Below are 20,168 nucleotides of genomic sequence, written 5' to 3' on the forward strand. Positions count from 1 at the left end.
ACTCCCCTTTCCAAATCTTTTCCCTCACCTCCTTTTTCAAATGAACCCCTAACTGACCTTCAAAACACACATAAATTTCACTCCGCGCCCTATCATCCAAGCGCACAACCTCATCCTCCTTTTCTTTTTCCTTTTCTGCCTCCTTACTTGCGCCCACGGAAGCCGCCCCACCTGCCTCCTGTCCCGTACCTGCCGCCGAGGTCGGGTTCCCCGCCGCAACCTCGCGCACCGGCGCTTCTGTCCGCACCACCTCCGTGGGGCCCACCCACGCCCCCACCGGAGCCCCAGGCCCAGTCCGACTAACCCGTTCCGCAGACAACCCCTGCAACACCCCCAAAAGCTGCCCCCAAAACTCGGGACCCGGTAAACCAGACTGCCCGACCGCACTCGCCCCCAGCGCAACGCGGCCCGCGACGGAACCCCCGCCCCCGCCCGCGCTACCCACAGCATGAAACATTTCTGTTGTCTGCTCACCAGGCTGCCGTTGTGCCGACGCCGGAACAGCCGTGCCACGATCTTCCTGCTGCCGCTCCGTCCGACCCGCCGTTGCTCCTTCTTCCTCGCTGGAGTCAGATGCGCTGCCGAAATCCTCAGGGGGGACCAGCGAGGGGACAGCCCGCACCTGGCGGCCGTCGACCCCCATGGTCACCGCACCCTGCTCGTCCGGGCGACTCCTGCTTGACCTCTTCCGTTTCTCCCGCCGTGGCGCCCTGCCGCCGTCTTTTCTCGCTGTAATCGTGCCATCCTGCTGCGCCGCCACTTCTCCTGCCGTCCTCAGTGGGCTCCCTCCCTGCCGACTGCAGGAAGGCCGTGCCGAGCTTGCTCCTCGCCGGGACCCTCCCCCAGCACGCTCCTCGCCGGGGGGGACCATGACTACCGATCTCCTCTGTGCCTGTGGGCCACCGTACCCCTCCTCCGATCTCCTGACCTCGCCGCTCGCATCCGCTCCCGTCCTCCGTCCTGTAGCTCTCCCCTGCGGCCTGCAGGGAGTCTCCTCCGGCAATCCGGCACGCCGAGCGCCACCCCCAGCCGGCACATCACTGGGGGCTGCCGTCATCCATGCTCCGGTCTGATGCTGCGCAGGCCGCGGACCGGAAGTGGGCCTCGCCGAGGCTCCGCCCACCCCCGACCCACGGGATCTCCGACGGGGATTCCTCCCGGTGGCCGGCTGCTCCCCTAGGTGAGTTGAAGGGCTCCGCCGCTGCTCCGGAGGGTCCCCGCAGGGGCTCCTTGATCTTATTCTCCCCCTCCAGCTGGGGGAGTAGCGCTCCGGCGGTCGCGCCCGCCGAGCACGTAGCATCGGCCCGGGCGCTGGAACAGCAGGCGGCGCCGCTCCAGCCCCACAGACCGCTGCCAGCTGCTGCCTCAGGGCATCCACTCCTACTACCTCGGAGGCCCCCCGCACCATCTCCAGCAGTTCAGCAAGGGCAGCCATGGCAGGAGGCAGCACTACGTCCTGGGACACAAAGATCAAGCGACGAAAGGGGAGGTGATCAGTACACCCCCCTCTCTTATACCTCTCACAACACCCCACCCCATCCTTGCTCCCCCCCAATCCCCTTACAGCTCCCTTCTACCAATCCTGTACTCCCACATATCCCCCATCCCATGCAAGCCCATTAACCCTTTCCTAACCTTGCACCCTCCCGATCGTCATGGGGTCCATTCACCCCTACGGGGCTCACTGCCCTTCTTTCCTTGGTATAGTAGAAACTGTTCGTTCCAATCACAGGTGTGCCCTCTCATAAACTATTTAAGACCTAGAAGAGGTATTTATGACCAAGGCTGAGACTAGCTGTCTATACCAAACACAGGTATGTAAACCATTCAGATGGTTGTACAGCATCACCAGAATATTTTATATATATATATATATACATATATATATATATATATATATATATATATATATATATATCTACATATATATAAATATATATATCTATATATATATATATATCCATATAAATATATATATATATATATATATATATATAAAAATAAATATATACAGTATCTATATAAATATATATATATATATATTATATATATATATATATATATATATATATATATATATATATATATACAAACAAACCACTACAAGGGTCTTGTATTTGGATTCCTGCTACTATTCAGCATTCCAGGTATCAAACACTTTCAGTTGCCTATTTATAACCCTTACCCAAAAAGCAAAATGTTGTCCATTTTTTCGATGTTTGAGTCCATTTCACAACATTTGGATTAATCTGGAGTTCAATTATCAAATAATGTATCCAATTCTTGATACTGATATTGTACATGTTTCCTTCCAACATCAGTGGTGCTGAGGAAAGAGACAGCTGCTCACACTGCTGTCCACCCTCTCTATCTCATCTAATAGTGGAGATATCAGGGGTGCCAATATAAGCAGAGGCTACTAACACTGCTGTCTACTGTGTCTATCTGATCCAATACTGGAAATTACAGGGGTGCTGAGATAAAATGAGGCTGCTCACATTGCTGTCCACACTGTCTATCTAATCTAATACTGGAGATAGCAGCCTCTGCTTATCTCCAGTACTAGATCAGATAGACAGAGTGGACAGCAATGTGAGCAGCCTCATTTTACATCAGCACCCCTGTAATTTCCAGTATTAGATCAGATAGACACAGTAGACAGCAGTGTTAGTAGCCTCTGCTTATATCAGCACTCCTGATAACATTTCCGTCTAGTGTGTCTATCTGATCTAATACTGGAAATTACAGGGGTTCTCACGTAAAAAGAAGCTGCTAACACTTCTGTCCACTTTGTCTATCTGATCTAATACTAGAGATACCAGGGGTGTTGAGGTAAGTAGAGGCTGCTGACACTGCTTTCCCCTCTGTCTATCTGATCCAATACTGGAGATACCAGGTGTGCTGATGGAAAAAGATGCTGCTCACACTGCTGTCCACACTGTCTACCTGATCTAATATTGGACATACCAGGGGTGCTGAGGTAAGCAGAGGCTGCTAACACTGCTGTCCACTCTGTCTATCTGAGCTAATACTGGAAATACCAGGGGTGTTGAGGTAACAGGCTGCTCACACTATTGTCCACCATGTCTATCTGATATAATATTAGAGATACCAGGGGTGCTAAGGTAAGTAGAGGCTGCTCACACTGCTGTCCACCCTGTCTATCTGTTCTAATACTGGAAATACTGGGGATGCTGAGGTAAGAAAAAGCCAATCATGCTGTTGTCCATTCTTTATATCTGATTTTTTGACTGTGTAGTCCAAGAGTACAATACTTATTAGATGGCTAACTTTATGCCAGAAATTTGCACCAAATTGTATGTACATTCTTTGTCACACAAGGTAGCACATTATGCAATGCCCTTTTTAAAAAAAACTAAGCCTTTTTCTCAGAAGGTGACTTATCCAACATTACCCCCTTCATATGTAGGAAGAAGTCATACTCTGATCCAATATTGGAGATACCATGGGTGCTGAGGCAAAAAGAGGCTGTTTACACTGTTGTCCACCCTGTCTATCTGATCTACTGTAATTCCAGAGATATCAGGGATGCTGAGGTAAGAAGTGGCTGCTCACATTGCTGTCCATCCTGACTATCTGATCCAATACTGGAAATACCAGGGGTGCTGAGGTAAGAAGAGGCTACTCACACTGCTGTCCACCTTGTCTGTCTGATAGTACTGGAGATACAAGGGGTGATACAGTAAGATGAGTCTGACCATACTCCCCCCTTTCTGTTTGATTTAACACTTGAGATACCAGAGGAGCTAAAGTTAGAAGAGACGCTACCCACTCTGTTGTCCACCTTGTTTAACTGGTCTAATATATGACATACCAGGTTACTGAGGTAAGAAGATGGTAGCTCACACTGCTATCCAGCCTGTCTATCTAATATAATACTGGAGATACCAGGAGTGCTGAGGTAAGAAGTGGATGCTCACACTGATATCCAGCCTGTCTATCTAGTCTAATACTGCATATACCAGGAGGGCTGAGGTAAGAAGAGGTTGCTATTGCTATTATGCACCCTGTCTATCTAATCTAATACTGGAAATACCAGAAGTGCTGAGGTAAGAAGAGGCTGCTCACACTGCTTACCACCCTGTCTATCTAGTCTAATACTGGAGATACCAGGAGGGCTGAGGTAAGAAGAGGCTGCTATTACTACTGTCCACCCTGTCTATCTGATCTAATACTAGAGATACCAGAGGTGATGAGTTAAGATGAGGCTGCTCACACTGCTGTCCACCCTGTCTGATCTCATTCTGGAGATATGAGTGCTGAGGTATGAAGGTTATGGTACGTCACAGAATTGGAACTTCATACAGCACATGTTTACATACACCTTTCCTGTTTTCCTTCTAGGACAGGTTTCTGTTAAAGTTACTAGATAGCAGTTACTTTAATGTATTATAGATATTAACCCCCCTAGACAAAACAAGCATTATTTGCTAATTAAAAGTATTTATTTAAAATGACATTTGTTATTTGTTTAATCTATAACCTCTATAATAAAGTTTCCTAGGACATAATACTGTATGTAATGTTATATCACTGAGGATCAAGAGCGGTACACCCCCTTCATTCTCTACATCGACACAACAGCTCATCAGGAGCTACGGTCCTTAGCAGGAACATGATATTCCAAGACACGGATGTGCATGCAAAATGATTACTGCAGCACACACATACTGCACATTCAGATTTATATATATTTCCATTTTATCGCTTGCCATTCCATAGCCATTACAGTAATACAATGGACTAAATAGCAGTGTTCTGTTTACCATATAATAAATTTAAAATAGAATTTAAATTTACTGTTTACTGCAACAAATGGAACTTTTCACTGTTTCCAAACCCCCTCCCCCCAAAAAAAAAAAATTCAAAAATTAAAGTGATTGGCGACAATAGAGAAAAGGAAAAGATGTCAGTTTGCATTCATTTTAGAACGCCAGTGGTTTCAGGCGATGCTCTTTACGGAAAGTGTTGCAGAGGAAGATGCACAATGTTATCCAAAGCCGCTCTGGCATCCGGGCACTTAAGGAAAGCTGGAGAAAGTGAAGAAATAAAGATTACATTTATACTCTATGCAACTATGAATGGGGGGTTCATAGCAAAGCTTCATTCACAAATGGTTTCTGAGCATTTTTGTATATTTGCTTAATGAAGTTGGAAAACATTTAGATTAGTAACTTTGGCCCAATGTAGCATAAAAAAATACCTATCTCCACCCGCTCTGATCCCTAGATGCCTGTTTCGATGCTCCTTAAGTCCCTGGAGGTCTCGGCCTCCTTGACATGAAGAAATGCTACTTACGTAATCACTGGCCGGTGTGGGTCCCTTGTGTGGCCAGTAATTGGTTGAGTATTTTCTGCTTTGATAAGGAGCAAGAAATGGTAAAGGGGTTGTCCAGTCACAAAATATTCATGACCTCTCCAAATAATAGGTCTTTAACATTAGACCTATCCGACATCCCCAGTGATCATCTGTGTAAGATCTGGTGGTGGCCAGATGAAACAAATGGAATGGATCTGCACTGCGCGACTTCTAGCACTGTGTACGTAGCAGCAACTGATTAGTATGGCAGGACATATCATCAAAATGTATATCATCCGCATCATGTAACAGGACAACCCCTTTAAATCTGTAAGGTTTGTTGAGGTATTGTAAGTAGAGATGAGTGAACTCGAGGTTAGGTGTCCGTACCAAGCACAGACTTTACACAAATAACAGAGTTTTGATTCGGAGTTTGGGTGCTTTACGCATGTGTAGCACCCAGGGGGCAGGGGGATTCAGGCACGGGTGTGTCTTGTTCCCGAGTTAATTGTCACCGGGCTGGCGTGATGATCTGGGATGTCGCGGTGGCCTGCCCGGCTTCGTGCCCCAAGGTGTACACCAATAATGAGGGAAGATGATGGGGGCAGTAAAAGGATAAATGTCGTGACGCCACCTGTGGTATGCGGCCAAGGATTTAGTCGACGTTGCTGCCGCTGTCCTCCAGGGCGGATGGTAGTAGCAGCCAGAGATGGTATCACTCCCCATAGGTGAAGCGCGCCCCAGGGAGGATGATGAGAGAAGTATTGATGGCGTTTGCCGCCGAGGCGTGGAGCGGCGGTGCCGGTAATCAAGAGACAAAGTCATTTGCTGCAGTTCCAGGTGTCTTTACTCACCCTTTGTTCTGTGTCGCTCGCCCGGTTAGTACTGGTCACCCGCTGTGATGGGCTCCTTTGACCCCGGATAAGTTAGCAGAATTCACCGGTGTTTGAAATAAGAAGAAAGTCCTTTTTCAGGGCTGTCCTTTTAGCTGTGAGGCACCTGGGCTGACTGTTACGCTCCCAGTCCCAGGCCCCGTGAAGAGAGAAGGAAGTGATGGTGTCCCAGAACTGGTGTCCCGGGTAGACTGTCTGGTGATTGTGTCAGTTGCTCCTTTTTCTACCCCAAGTGGAGCCCACACCCTAGGTGGTTGTCCTAATGACAGAGGAATTCCCATACTTCATGATGGCTAACCCCCTGCCTACCCTAGTCTGAATGTAGAACACCGGTGATTAACCCCTTCCTTACCTCAAGGCGAATACCGCAGCTTAAATGAGCTGCAATACTCTGTGGCGACTGAAGCCTCAGGGGTGCCACACATGAACACCACTCGTTCGAGCATCGCTGTGCTCGGGTACGCTCAGTGCTCAGCCCTGTGCAGTGTGTGAACAGCTCACACTGGGAGTAACAACAGCGTGATCAGATGTAGTGTGCATCCCAGCAAAAAAAACCCAAAACAAAAACCCTTCCCACCCTCCCCCACAAGTGATCTGTATATGGCTGACTGCACGTGGGTGGAGACCTGAACTGCCTAATCACTGACTTCCATTGGTTTTGGGTCCCAAACAGAACTTTATCTAAAGTCCATCTGAGCCTGCCGAACTGAACTTCCACATGTCCGCTCATCTCTAGTTGTAAGTCAAGTGATTGTGGATGTCAAACTGTTAAGATTGGGCCTACCTAAAGTCTAAGCATAGACGGTGAGTCAGCACACTGCGATTCATGAATACAGGAACTCTAATATTGCTGCAACGTTTGCATCAACATTAAAATTCATGCATTCATTAATTGCAGTTTGCTGAGGCACCATGTATGTACCTTGTGTCCCCGAAAATAAGCTCTGGCAGGAATTTTTGGCCTTTTCATAGTATGGCTTAAAAATAAGCCCTACCCTGAAAATAAGGCGGGCTTTGCACGATGCGACATCGCAAACCGATGCTGCGATGTCGCACGCGATAGTGTTGCAGGCGCGGAGGAGGCCGCTGCACTCTCGCCAACACTCGGGTCCGGCGCTGCTGCTGGTGCTGCTGCTCGATGGCTCGAGCGGTGGGCCGGATCTGGGGACTCGAGCGGCGCTCCTCACCCGTGAGTGAAAAGGGGATAGTTTTTGGGGTTTGGGGAGTCGGTCCGTGACGCCACCCACGGTTTGTGGTGAGGTTGGGACACCACCGCTGCTCTGGACGGGGATCCCGGGAGCGATGACAGGGAGCAGCCGAGATGTTTCTCTCCCCTCCGTGGGTAGGGGGGTTTTAGGTGGTCCCGGGGCCCGGTGAGGGGTAGCTGGAGGGTGGATGGCAGGGTTTGGTGAGGTGCAGGGTCGCGGGGGCAGCGCGGTGCCAGACGGCATGGTGGTACTCACTCAGCCAATAATGTATACGGAGTCTCTGGTAAAACAAACGGCTGGATAGACGGGTCCCGCAGCCGGTTGCGATGGTCACTCCCGGTAGGTTGGCGGTGACTGCCTTTCCCTGCACCTGTAGTGTGTTTTCGGCCCCGATGGCTTCCCACCGGTAACCCACTCCCCAGTGTGGATAGATGCCGAGGGAGCCCCTTTTGCCCGCAGGCTCTGGCCCTGGGAATTGTAGCCTTGGCGGTGACTGTATTTCCCTTCACGGTTGAGTGGTTGCCTTCAATCGGGTCTTTGCTGCTGGGAAACCCCGGAGGTTCCCGTCGCTAATGGATTTGACTGGTTTTACGGCTACTCCAAGCCTGGTCGGGGTCCGTAGGCCCTGCCGAATGGTGCTGGCTTCTCTTCGCTCCCCGGTTCGGTACCGGCGGGCCACCGCCCGACCCCGGTCCTACGGTTCCGCGTCAATCAGCCCTTCCTGCAGACGGTCACCACCGTCTGCCAACCTTGCTGTATGTGCCCGGGCCACGTACCCGGACTTGGTCAGACGGCTCCTCTACTACCACTTCACTCCTGCTCCTTCACTCTCCCTAACTGAACTGAACTGCCTTCCTTTTCTGCCTCCAGGACTGTGAACTCCTCAGTGGGTGGGGCCAACCGCCTGGCTCCACCCCACCTGGTGTGGACATCAGCCCCTGGAGGGGGGCAACAAGGATTTGTGTGTGACTGGTGTGCCTAACCAGGGTGTAGGGTGTGTTGTTGTAGTACCTGTGACGTCCTGGCTTGTCCAGGGCGCCACAATAGTCCCTGCCCCCGTCGCAGCAGCAATATCTCGTGATTCCTGGCGTAGCGAACATTATCGCTACGCCAGCTTCACATGCACTCACCTGTCCTGCGACGTCGCTCTGGCCGGCGTCCCGCCTCCTTCCTAAGGGGGCGGGTCGTACAACGTCAGAGCGACGTCACATGGCAGGCGGCCAATCAAAGCGGAGGGGCGGAGATGAGCATGATGTAAACATCCCGCCCACTTTCTTCCTTCCGTATAGCCGCCGGCGGCAGGTAAGGTGATGTTCCTCGCTCCTGCGGCTTCATACACAGCAATGTGTGCTGCCGCAGGAACGAGGAACAACATCGTACCTGTCGCGGCAGCGTAATTTTGAAAAAGTCGGATGATACGATAACACCGATGATACGATAACGACGCTTTTGCGCTCGTTAATCGTATCATCTAGGATTTACACACTACGATGTCGAAAGTGACACCGGATGTGCGTCACTTTCGATTTGACCCCACTGACATCGCACATGCGATGTTGCAATGTGCAAAGCCGCTCTAAGCCCTAGTTGCAGTTCACTTATGAAGTGTCCATGAAGCTAAAAAAGTTAAAGAATGCTGCAGGACACTTCATTCTAAAAAGTAGAAACCCACAAAAGAGAGAAGGCAGACCCTACAATCGCACTCACCAGACCCCGAAGAACTACAGCTGGCAGGTACCAACGATGGATGGGCTCTCCCACAGAGATCTGCATCACTGTCAGGTCAGTTCACACACACATCGGGTCCAGGATCCATCTGTGCTCACACACATACACATCTGATCGTAGTATGTACACATCACACACACACATTCGGTGATACCGTAATGCTTCTGAGCAGACCTGCGGTGGAAAGCATCAAGGTCCTGCGGTGGAATACATTGAGGACCTGCTCTGCTGAGAGGAGTGCTGTGGAATATATGAGGACCTGCTAGCAGCGCTTGCCATGTAATGCAGGAGGACCTAGGAGCGATGCAGATGTCCGGGTCTGATAAGTGCAATTCTCTTGGGAGGGTGTCTGCCTTCTTTTGGGCGTTACCTTACCCCCAACCTGTGTTTCTCCAAAAATAAGACCCCCCCAAATATAAACCCTAGCATTTCGGGGCCAAAAATAATATAAAATATTGTCTTATTTTCAGAGAAACACGGTATATGTTTGTCTATTGGCCACATAACCTATTTTTTTGCACCTGTAGATTAATTTTTTAAGAGATCGTTACCTGTGGATCAGGTGTTCCAAATTTCTATAAAGTCAAATTTCCTATTATTCTTGCCTTATCTTTTGTGTTGAAGGATTGGTACATCAGGGGACTCTTTTGAGTTTAAAGACAGAATAGAAAGTGGCCATTTTTTTGTTTTTATTTTATTCTTGCTTCTGAGTATGCTGGTTTTTTTTTTTTTTTAAACCAGCGATTTGGGCCTCTTTGTATAGTGCTAATTTTTATGATATTTACCAAAAACATTATGGCTCCTTGGATCCTCGGGGGCGTGTCTTTAGCCTGCTCTGTATTATTACCCTGTAAGCCACGCCCTCTGGTAAATATTTAAAAAAAAAAAACTACACTAAATAAAAAGGATTTAAACAAACACATTTTCCTTTAGACACCTTAATTACAGTTTTTATGATCAATTATCTTGATTATGTTTTTTCCCCATCAATCTTATTTTCCCTATTCCTCACCTGGATTGAGTGATTCCAATGTCCCGCTGTCCTCTTAGAAATTCCTATGGTTCTGACTGCTTGACGGGCATAATCTTTTGCTTGGGGAGAAAATAAAGGCTTCTCTTTCAAGAACGTGCTAAATCCAGTCATATTCGTCATCACAAAAAATGGAACTAAAGTTTGAATAAATATTCCTTTAGGAGAATATTCATAATGAAGGGAACGGCTGAAGTGATGCAAGAAGGACTGCAAAGAAATTAAAGAAAATATTAAAAGTCATTCAAAATACCAATATCTCAAATCTTGTATATGCAGGACGTTCCGCCACGTTGCAGACTCTGTATGACCTTGTAGACCTTTTAGCTATGATAACTGCTGATCGCCAAGGATTTCAGCCACAAGACCCTCGGTGAAATGGGTATTTGCTACCAGGTCCTCATTTCGAAAAAAAGGTGATATCAGATATCAAAGTACCAGAAAGAAACAAAGATCGATATGGAGGCTTGTGTAAAAACTCTAGATATGGTACTGCTCATCTGAAAAGATTATGTGCCACCCCCGCGTCAGCAGCCGGGCTGCTCGGATCCGGATCTGCGGTGGCACGAGGGGCGTCCGGACCCGGGGGTCATGCGGCCACTCTAATGAAGGGGGTATTTACAGGGGATTGTATATCTAGAGTTCGTGACACCACCCGTGGTGGGTGGTAATATGCAGTACCACCGCTGCAGTTGGGAGTACCCGGGGGCAATGGATTGGGGCAGCTAGGTGTTGGAACCCTCCACGGGTAGGGGGGATGCCCCGGGACTCGGTGATGGTGTTGGGGAGTGCCGTTGGGGGTGAAAGGGTCACTTGCGTACTCAGTCCATAAAGCTGACACTGACTGACAACTTGGTAAACCAAAGTTCTGGACACCGCTGCCGCTGAGGGGAGCTAGTTTGGGTCCCGTCCCTGATGGTGTTGCCTGATGATCTGTGACCTTCCTCCTGGCACTAAGTTCACTTGTCAGTTGATCCCGGTAGTGTAGAACTAGTTGGGTCCCGCTCCCCAGTGGGGCTAACTGAGGGAGCCTGCTCTCAGGGGTCACGCTTGGGATTCTCCTGGACCGTTTTAGTGGAAAGTCCTATCCCCCTCGTTGCGCTAGTACTCTATACGTATAGGACAACAGCACGCATACTTCTACACCCAGGTAATTTACTATCTTGTTTGTGCTCGCTGCGGTATGCGATTTAATGAGTTACATTTACATCTCTGCACCACGTTTGTGCTGTGCGTTTCAGTGAGCACACGCTTATTTTTGCTATCATACTGCGGTGTGCTTCTGTTTACCGGGTGGTAACACGTGTTTTTCAGTATACCTTCCAAAGTGGCCTAATGCATATATAGCTGCAGGTTACAGAGCAGTTTTTTGCCTTGTCCATAGGGTTATGTGCAATTGCACTTTGCACTTTGGATTTTTTATATGGCAGGTTCTGTTTTTAGTAACTTTTAGCAAGCTTGAGGCACTTGTCACTTTATATGATTGGTTATGAATTTTTTCATGTGCTATTTTGGATGCTGTTTGTCCTACTTCTACAATAATACTCTGCATATATCCCATTTTAATGGTGTTGGTGTTATTGTTTAACTATTATTTTTCACAATAAAATATTTATGAATTGCATTGGATTTGCTGTCTCACTTTTGAAAAAATAGATTGGTAATTTTTTCATGATGAATCATTAAACCAAGAGTGCACCTACACAGGGAGAAAAACAAGCAGCACCGACTAAGCCGTCCAGTCCATAATAAGCTGTCTTTTAAAGGCGACGCTTACCACTTGTAGGGATATCCCGCTACATCGGCAAGTTTTGTGCAAAACTCTGTGACAGCAGCATAATGTAGGGACAGAAACCCTGATTCCAGCATTGTGTCACTTTCTAATCTGCATGCTCTCATTTTGAGATAATCCCCGTTTTCTCTGTTGCAGATCTAGCAGAGCTCTGAATGCTGAACTGTGTATAATACCGCTAACACCACTGATTGGCAGCTTTCTGTGTGCACGGTGCAATGATAGAAAGCTGTCAATCAGTAGTGACGGTGTAGTTGGAGGACATCCCACAAAACATCTAGTCCTGAAATTAAAATCTCCTGCTAATAAAACACTGATTCTATGGAAACAGCTACATACAGCCTACTAGATGACACATTCCTAGAATCAGGGTCTTAATACCTGCATCGTGGTGCTCTCAGATTAAATAACAAATACCTGATGACAGATTCCCTCTAAATGGTTCCAACTCAGATATGTATGGCACATTTAAAGTGTCTGTAGGTCCTGAACTTATATCCAAAACAAGGGTTCCCAACCTCCGTCTCGTGGGCACTGTGATTTTAGAAATGCCATGAAACTGGATGAAATGAACAGAGTATCCTTTCTATTTACTGTGGATCAGGAAACGACTGTTTCCGAGATAAGGGTGGGTCCTAGAGGTGGTACTGTGTCTATCAGAAATGTTATGGAAGTGCTATAAATATCTAATGTGAGAAAAATGCAGCAGCAACGGTATTCTAGCCTAAAACTTGTGACACCTATTGTTACGCTTACACATGGAACACGCATTCAGACCAACAGGTGTCTGACGAACGACAAAAATACAGCAGACAATACAACAAGAAAGGGGGAACACTGGGGACACTATAACAATGGTGGGCCCAAGCTCTAGTGAGAGGAGTGGATGGGACACCTTCTATCTTCACTGCAGCTCTTCCTACACTCCTAGCCAGACCTTATACAGTCACCGCAACTGTCGCTGTGCAGAAACCTGAGACCCTTAGAAAAACCCCTTTAATTGCCCTGGCAGGTGAGAGACGGTAGCCCAATTGCTGCACTAATATAGCACGCAAAAAGATAAGACAAACAGGGGAAAACAGTAACAAAAAAAGATAAAATCTAGCTTCTGGAACACTATTTCTCAGCTCCTTCCACCAAGGGGGCCAGTATACAAATGGATTTGTATCTTCAGCAAGGACTGCTGGGTAACAGCTCTATTTAAGCCTGAAGGGGCGTGGCTACAAAGTAGCTGCAGCTGAAACACTCAGCTAGGAACTGCAGAAAAGCTGCTAGAAGCAAAACTGCCATTAACTGTTTCAGTAATAAGAGAAACGAAACAACATTTAAATGTAGAGACACAGATGGAGATGAGAGGCTCCAGTCCTAAAGCTGTCACTAGTCTCCAAAACCAGGAAGACGCCCGTGACACCTATTCACTTGACAGGTAACAACTCAGTTGGACTCCAATCACCCAAACCCCCAACAGCACAGCTGCAGTAAAGACCATAGACCATGTGTGCTTCCACTTATTTCAAGGTTTATGAGAGTGATATACCAGAATTAATGGGTAGTAAACCAATAATTTAGGACAGAATAGGCCCTTCACATGAAAAGCTTGCAGTCTGAAAAAATAACTATTACCTTAGATGCAGAGTAAAGAGTCATGAGAGGGCAAGGTTGACAACTCGTCCCAGAAGTCACATTGACTATGGCTCCTCGCTTCTTCTGTACCATTCCAGGGAGCACTATATGTGCCATCATTACAGCTGCAGCTATGTTGACATTAACGATCTCCCACAACTTGTCTTCTGGGACGTCAGCAAAAAGGTCTGGAAACTCATAGAACAATCCAACATTATTCACTAGAATGCCAACATCCAGGTCCTTCAATGCTTCTTTAATGGAAGGATACATCTCATGACCTCGACTGAAGTCAGCAACTACAAGACGTGTTTTTACTCCATAGGTCTTGGTTATGGCATTAGATGCTTCCTGGAGCTTTTCTATGCTCCGACTAACCAAAATGACGTTCACACCATGTCTGGCTAATTCCTCAGCATAGGCTTTACCAATACCAGATGTGGCTCCTGAATTACAGAACAACATAGTGTAAGGATGGTAATATAATGCATGGTTGAGGTAATACTTTGCACATTGATGATGTAGAAAAAGATCAGTATTGTCTAAAGCAGGGGTCCCCAGTCCGTGGCTCGTGGGCCCATCATGTATGACTCATGGCTGTCTTCCAGCTTGGTGCATTAGAATCAGTTATACCAAACAGGTATAAAAAGCAGGTCTACAGGTGGTGACTTTTGTGAGTAGCCATGCACGGAAGAGCAAATCTGAATGGGGATTAGGCACAAACCCCTGGATCTTGCTATACTGCCGCAGTGTGATTTTTGTGAAAAAGCTTTGGCTGTCATTATACCAGTAATGGGGGCTCTGGTTGTCACTACTGTGAGGGGGATAACTGTATGTGGTTCGAAGCTCACTCTCTGAACTGAATGTGGCTCATAACCCTCTCTCAGAGCTGGATGAGGCTCGCGACCCTCTCTTAGAGCTTAATGTGGCTCACAACCCTCTCTCAGAGCTGGATGTGGCTTGCAACCCTCTCTCAGAGCTTAATGTGGCTCACAACCCTCTCTCAGAGCTGGATGAGGCTTGCGACCCTCTCTCAGAGCTGAATGTGGGTCACGACCCTCTCTCAGAGCTGGATGAGACTCGCGACCCTCTCTCAGAGCTTAATGTGGCTCACAACCCTCTCTCAGAGCTGGATGTGGCTCATAATGCTCTCTCAGAGCTGGATGAGGCTTGCGACCCTCTCTCAGAGCTGAATGTGGGTCACGACCCTCTCTCAGAGCTGAATGTGGGTCACGACCCTCTCTCAGAGCTGAATGTGGGTCACGACCCTCTCTCAGAGCTGAATGTGGCTTGCGACCTCTCAGCGCTAGATGTGGCTCACAACCCTCTTTCAGAGCTGAATGTTCCTCGTGACCCTCTCTCAGAGCTAGATGCGGCTTGCGACATTTTCTCAGAGCTGGATGTGGCTCATGACCCTCTCTCAAAGCTAGATGTGGCTTGCGACTCTCTCTCAGAGCTGGATGGGGCTCGTGACCCTCTCTCAGAGCTGAATGTGGCTCGTGACCCTCTCTTAGAGCTAGATGTGGCTCACGACCGTCTTTCAGAGCTGAATGCGACTCGCAACCCTCTCTTAGTGCTGAATGTGCCTCTCGACCCTCTCTTAGAGCTGAATGTGGCTCTCAAGGTCACAAAGGTTGAAGACCTTTGGTCTAAAGGAACGATGACAAAGTAGGGTAGGGTCAGTGTTGCCTAAGTGAAGAGTTAAATTCTCTACTCATGGGGTTTTGAATGCACAATTGTTTTTCCATAGTGACGGGAGTGATACCTGAGCTTTTACCCACCTTGCAGTAATGAGCAAAGTTGTCCATATTTTTGTAAGTTGAAAGAAGAAGGGGAAAAAGTTTCCCACTTCTTTGAACTGGTGCCTTTGGCCCTGACTACCACGTCTTTTACTATTTGCCCTGCAGAAAAGGAGGGCAAACTGTCTTGGTCACATAGTATATTCTCCACATTTCTCGAGGAACTAACAGATGATGCTCATTCTACTCACACTCCTTGTTGGGTGGCAAGCTGTGTGGCCAACTGTGCTTGTAGATGTTACAGGGGCAGGTCCAGGCAGCAGGAGATGTAGGAAAGCTGCTGCAATCTGCCCTTTCACTGTTTTGTTACTGAAGTTTTGGTTCAAGTGACAGCATTCAGGTAAATTTCCTTTACCAGTGTTTGCAGAGTGGTGTTGACTCGCCCACCCCAGGGCTATGGGACACCCGGTGCCGGGCCGGACTAGTCCGATGGTAGTCAGTGGTGGCTGGGCCCGGCTCCGTGGCCCTGGTGGGTGTCAGTTGAATATGTGGCTTGCTTGTTAATGGTTGTGTTCGTGACGCCACCTGTGGCATGCGGCTATTAAGCCGCCGCTGCTGTGTGAGGCCTCCGGGATGATGATATAGCAGCTATGGTAGTACTGCTCCCCACAGGTGGAGCAATGCCCGGGGCACAGTTGGTGCTTGTGAAAGTCTATGGTGCTGTGTGACTAACACGGTGCAGGGCCGACAGGCGAGGAAAGAACCAGGCACAAACAACAGTCTCTTTACCTTTTCCTCTTTTACTCTGGGAACAGTCCAGTCCTGGGAGACCGTTACAGGTGGTGATGGGGATCCGGTCGGCCTGGAAGTACTTGGGGTGATCTTTCTGGCCAGCTGAGTATGAGGCCTACTCCTGTACCTTTCTTGGTGATGATAGGACCCTGCTTCTCTGAATCCAGCAATGGCCCTCTTCGCTGCTGGGACCAATAGCACGTCCCTTCCCTCTGTAGGTGGCTGCGCAGGCCCACTCCCTGGTGCTTCTCCGCTGGAATCCACACCGGGCCCTGATGCTGCAGCTGTACCTTGGATGTGTCTGGGCCAGGGGCTTGCAGCTCCCCTGCCCTTCGGATTCGGCTACCAGGGACGGATTTTATACCCTGGCAACCACAGACTCCGATGTCCGAGTCTCTCTGCTGCCTCTCAGCTACTCCTGCTTCTCTGGGCCAAACTGCTCCAGCTCTAGGCCCCAGATTCACAGGACAGCTCACTCTGTGTCTGTTCACTTCTGCTGCTCCCTACAGACTAACTAACTCCTCCCCCAGGTCAGGCTTAAGGAAGCTCCCTGAAACTTCAGGTTCAGAGCTCCCCCTACTGGCCTGAGGGAGAAACTGCGGTGGATGTTAACTTACTGGCCAGTAGATTTCCCCATTACCTCCAGGCTCAGCATTAACCCTCAGGAGGGCAATGCCGTTGTGGCGACCAGGTCCTAGGGCGCCACACTCCCCCTTAGTTAAATTCAGTACTCCCGGACTGTAGAAACAAAACATAACATGTCATACATTTCATCCCAATATGGGAGGCACATTCTCTTTAACGTTACAATCTTAAACATTTCTATAAGAGTCCAGTGTGGCTCCCTGCCGGGTGTCCATTACACTGCTCCATGGGGGACCCGCCGCGATCAAACCCCCAACGTAGGCTCTGGGCGTGCGTCAGAGCATTGATGACCCCACTCTATGCACGCCGGACGGGTTTTTCTTCAGGGGTGTTTGAGCACACTGGTGCTAACTATGAACAATTTAGGTGTTGGCCACCCATAGTCCAGTGGCCCAATTGTCCATTTTCGCAATCAAAGAAAAAGAAAACATTTTGTGCACAACATGACAGACATTTTGCATAACTATTTACACTCTAATAAGTACTCTTTACTTTATACAGTAGACTCCCTATACCTTAGAGGGGGTTGTCCCCGAGTGCTGCGCTGGGACCTACGTAGCTCTGGTGTTTGCCCCTGACTACGTGGTGCGTCTTCTATCTCAGCACTACAGGTGGGCCTAACCCCAATAGGTAAGCGTGATGGTTGCCTTTGTGGTCTAGGAGTCGCCAAGGGTATGACAGGTTCACCACTGACAGGGGGTTGATCCTCCTGTTCCACTGCTGGCGTGTCATCTCGTGCTGGAGCGGACGATTCTTTAGGTGGATCCGGAACCTTTTCTGTTTCTGGCTCGACCAACTGCGGAAACGCCAAAACTGGTACCACTATGGCATTGTTGATTCGGGTCCAAGTTTTGGGGAACTTCCCAAGGATGGTTTGAATCATCTCCCCTTCTTTCTCTTGACTTTGGGGACTTCCTTGTACTCCTTCCATTTCTCTTTGGATTCGGCACCGTTCAGGGCACGCTTTCAGGCGGTCTCGGGAAATTGCTTGACAGGTCTTGCCTTCATCTTTGCTTATGAGGCATACCTTACTATTGTCAAAGTTGGAGGGGATAATGGTGTAGGGCTCGTTTTCCCACTGATCATCCAACTTATGCGTCTTCCGCTTCTTCTTGAGGACTTGTTCTCCAGGTGCTAAGGGAGTTGCTGGGGCTGTTTGATTGTAATGCTGTTCTTGTCTCGTTCTTGCTTGAGACAGGCTCCTTTCCACGCACTCCTGGATCTTACGGTACCGCTGCTGCCGTTCTGCATCCCAATCCTCTATTTCTTGAACTGCCTCAGGCGACACAGTCCCCATCTCAAAGTCTACAGGCAACTTGCCTGGTCTGGCTCGCATCAGGTAAGCGGGGCTGCAGTTGGTCGAATTCACTGGGATGTGGTTGTACAAGTCTACCAGATCTGGCAACTTTTCTGGCCATTGGTTCCTCTCTTCCAGCGGTAGGGTCTTCAGCATATCAATAACCACATGGTTCATTTTCTCGCACAGTCCATTGGTCTGGGGGTGGTACGGTGTGGTTCGAATTTTCTTACAACCGTACATGTTACAGAACTCTTGGAACACTTCAGCCTCGAATGCAGGACCCTGATCCGTCAGTACCCTTTCCGGATAGCCGTGCGGTCGACAAAAGGATGCCTGGAACGCTCTAGCTGCCGTCCTGGCTGTCTGGTCCTTCACAGGCACTACTACCAGGAAACGAGAGTAATGGTCCACAATGGTGAGGGCGTACACATAGCCTGACCGGCTTGGTGTTAACTTCACGTGGTCCAGGGCCACCAACTCCAGGGGCTGCTTCGTGACAATTGGCTGTAGGGGAGACCTTTGGCTGGCATCATCCTTCCGCCTCAAGTTACACGGGCCACAGTCTCGGCACCATTTCTCGATCATCTTTCTCATGTGCACCCAGTAGAACCGATCACGGAGTAAGGCCTCCAACTTCTTCCACCCGAAGTGCCCTGCGTTATCATGATACGCTGCTAGGACCATTGGAGCATCCCTCTGCGGAACCACTATCTGCCAGACAAGTTCATTTGTTCGATAGTTGACATATCTCTTGCAGAGCTTGCCCTGGTAGGTGAACAGTCGTCCCCTCTCCTTCCACAGCTGCTGGGCTTCCTCTGGAGCGTCTGGGCCAAGATGGGTCTCAGCTTGCGCTAGCTTCTCTTTGACCAATCGCACGGCCGGGTCACCATTCTGTGTTTCTTCCCAATTATGGTGGAGTAATGGATTGACCGAGACCTCGTGCTGGTTTAAGCGCTTCACTCCCACAGCATGCTCACACTGTGAAACACCCTGGTGATGGAAAGCCGGTAACTCTATCTCTTCGAGTTCATCCAGGTCTTCTCCAGACTCGGGTAAGTGAGGCATTCTGGACAGCGCATCAGCATTGTTATTCTTCTTGCCAGCCCGATACTTGATGGTAAAGTCAAAGTTAGACAGCCGGGCCATCCATCGCTGTTCCATCGCACCTAACTTGGCTGTTGCCAGGTGTGTCAACGGATTGTTGTCCGTGAAGATGGTAAACTTGGCCGATGCCAGATAGTGCTTGAAGCGTTCAGTCACTGCCCACACAATAGCGAGGAACTCCAGCTTGAAGGAACTGTAGTTTTCTGGATTCCTTTCCGTGGGCCGAAGCTTCCTACTGGCGTACGCTATTACCCTCTCTCTGCCTCCCTGTACCTGGGACAGAACTGCTCCCAGTCCCACGTTGCTGGCGTCTGTGTACAGTATAAACGGTTGGCTGTAGTCAGGGTAGGCCAGAATTTCTTCTCCCGTGAGAGCCCCTTTCAGCCGGACAAAGGATGTTTCCAGTTGGCTGCTCCATTCAAATGGAGGGCTCTGCTTCTTAGCCTGCTTCGGCTGGCCCACCAGGAGATCTTGAAGGGGCGCTGCTATCTTGGTGAACCCATCAATGAACCTTCGGTAGTAGCCCACCAGTCCAAGGAACTGCCGCACCTCCTTCACCGTGGTGGGTCTTGGCCAGTCCTTAATTACCGTGACTTTCTCCGGATCAGGTGCCACGCCTTCTGCGCTGACCACATGACCCAGGTACTGTACCTTTGGCTTCAAGAGGTGACATTTGGACGGCTTGATCTTCAGGCCATATTTCGACAAGGACTCAAACACTTCTGCTAAGTGCTTCAGGTGGTCCTCATAAGTCTTGGAGTAGACTATTACGTCATCCAGGTACAGCAGCACGGTTTCGAAGTTGTGGTGGCCCAAGCAGCACTCCATCAACCTTTGGAATGTCCCTGGGGCGTTGCAGAGCCCGAATGGCATACAATTGAACTCACAGAGACCCATTGGTGTCGTGAATGCAGTCTTCTCCTTGTCCGCCTCTGCCACGGGAACCTGCCAATACCCACTGGTGAGATCCAAGGTGGAGAAATAGTTAGCTGACT

The 20,168-nt window shown here is 48.9% G+C and overlaps 1 protein-coding gene across 2 annotated transcripts in view; it reads right to left on the reverse strand.

Moving 5' to 3' along the window:
* Positions 1 to 4,456: 4,456 nt before the first annotated feature.
* The window catches only part of HSDL1 (hydroxysteroid dehydrogenase like 1), a 36,284-nt gene continuing 20,572 nt past the window's right edge, over positions 4,457 to 20,168 (reverse strand). For both annotated transcript variants that reach the window (XM_075326828.1, XM_075326829.1), the window contains 3 exons: positions 13,594 to 14,039; positions 10,161 to 10,388; positions 4,457 to 5,051 (listed from right to left, as the gene is read on the reverse strand). In XM_075326828.1, the coding sequence (XP_075182943.1) occupies positions 4,947 to 5,051; positions 10,161 to 10,388; positions 13,594 to 14,039 (779 nt within the window). In that variant the 3' untranslated portion in view covers positions 4,457 to 4,946. The remainder of the gene's footprint in view (positions 5,052 to 10,160; positions 10,389 to 13,593; positions 14,040 to 20,168) is intronic.

Source organism: Anomaloglossus baeobatrachus, chromosome 10, assembly GCF_048569485.1.
Source record: "Anomaloglossus baeobatrachus isolate aAnoBae1 chromosome 10, aAnoBae1.hap1, whole genome shotgun sequence".
Taxonomy (NCBI): domain Eukaryota; kingdom Metazoa; phylum Chordata; class Amphibia; order Anura; family Aromobatidae; genus Anomaloglossus; species Anomaloglossus baeobatrachus.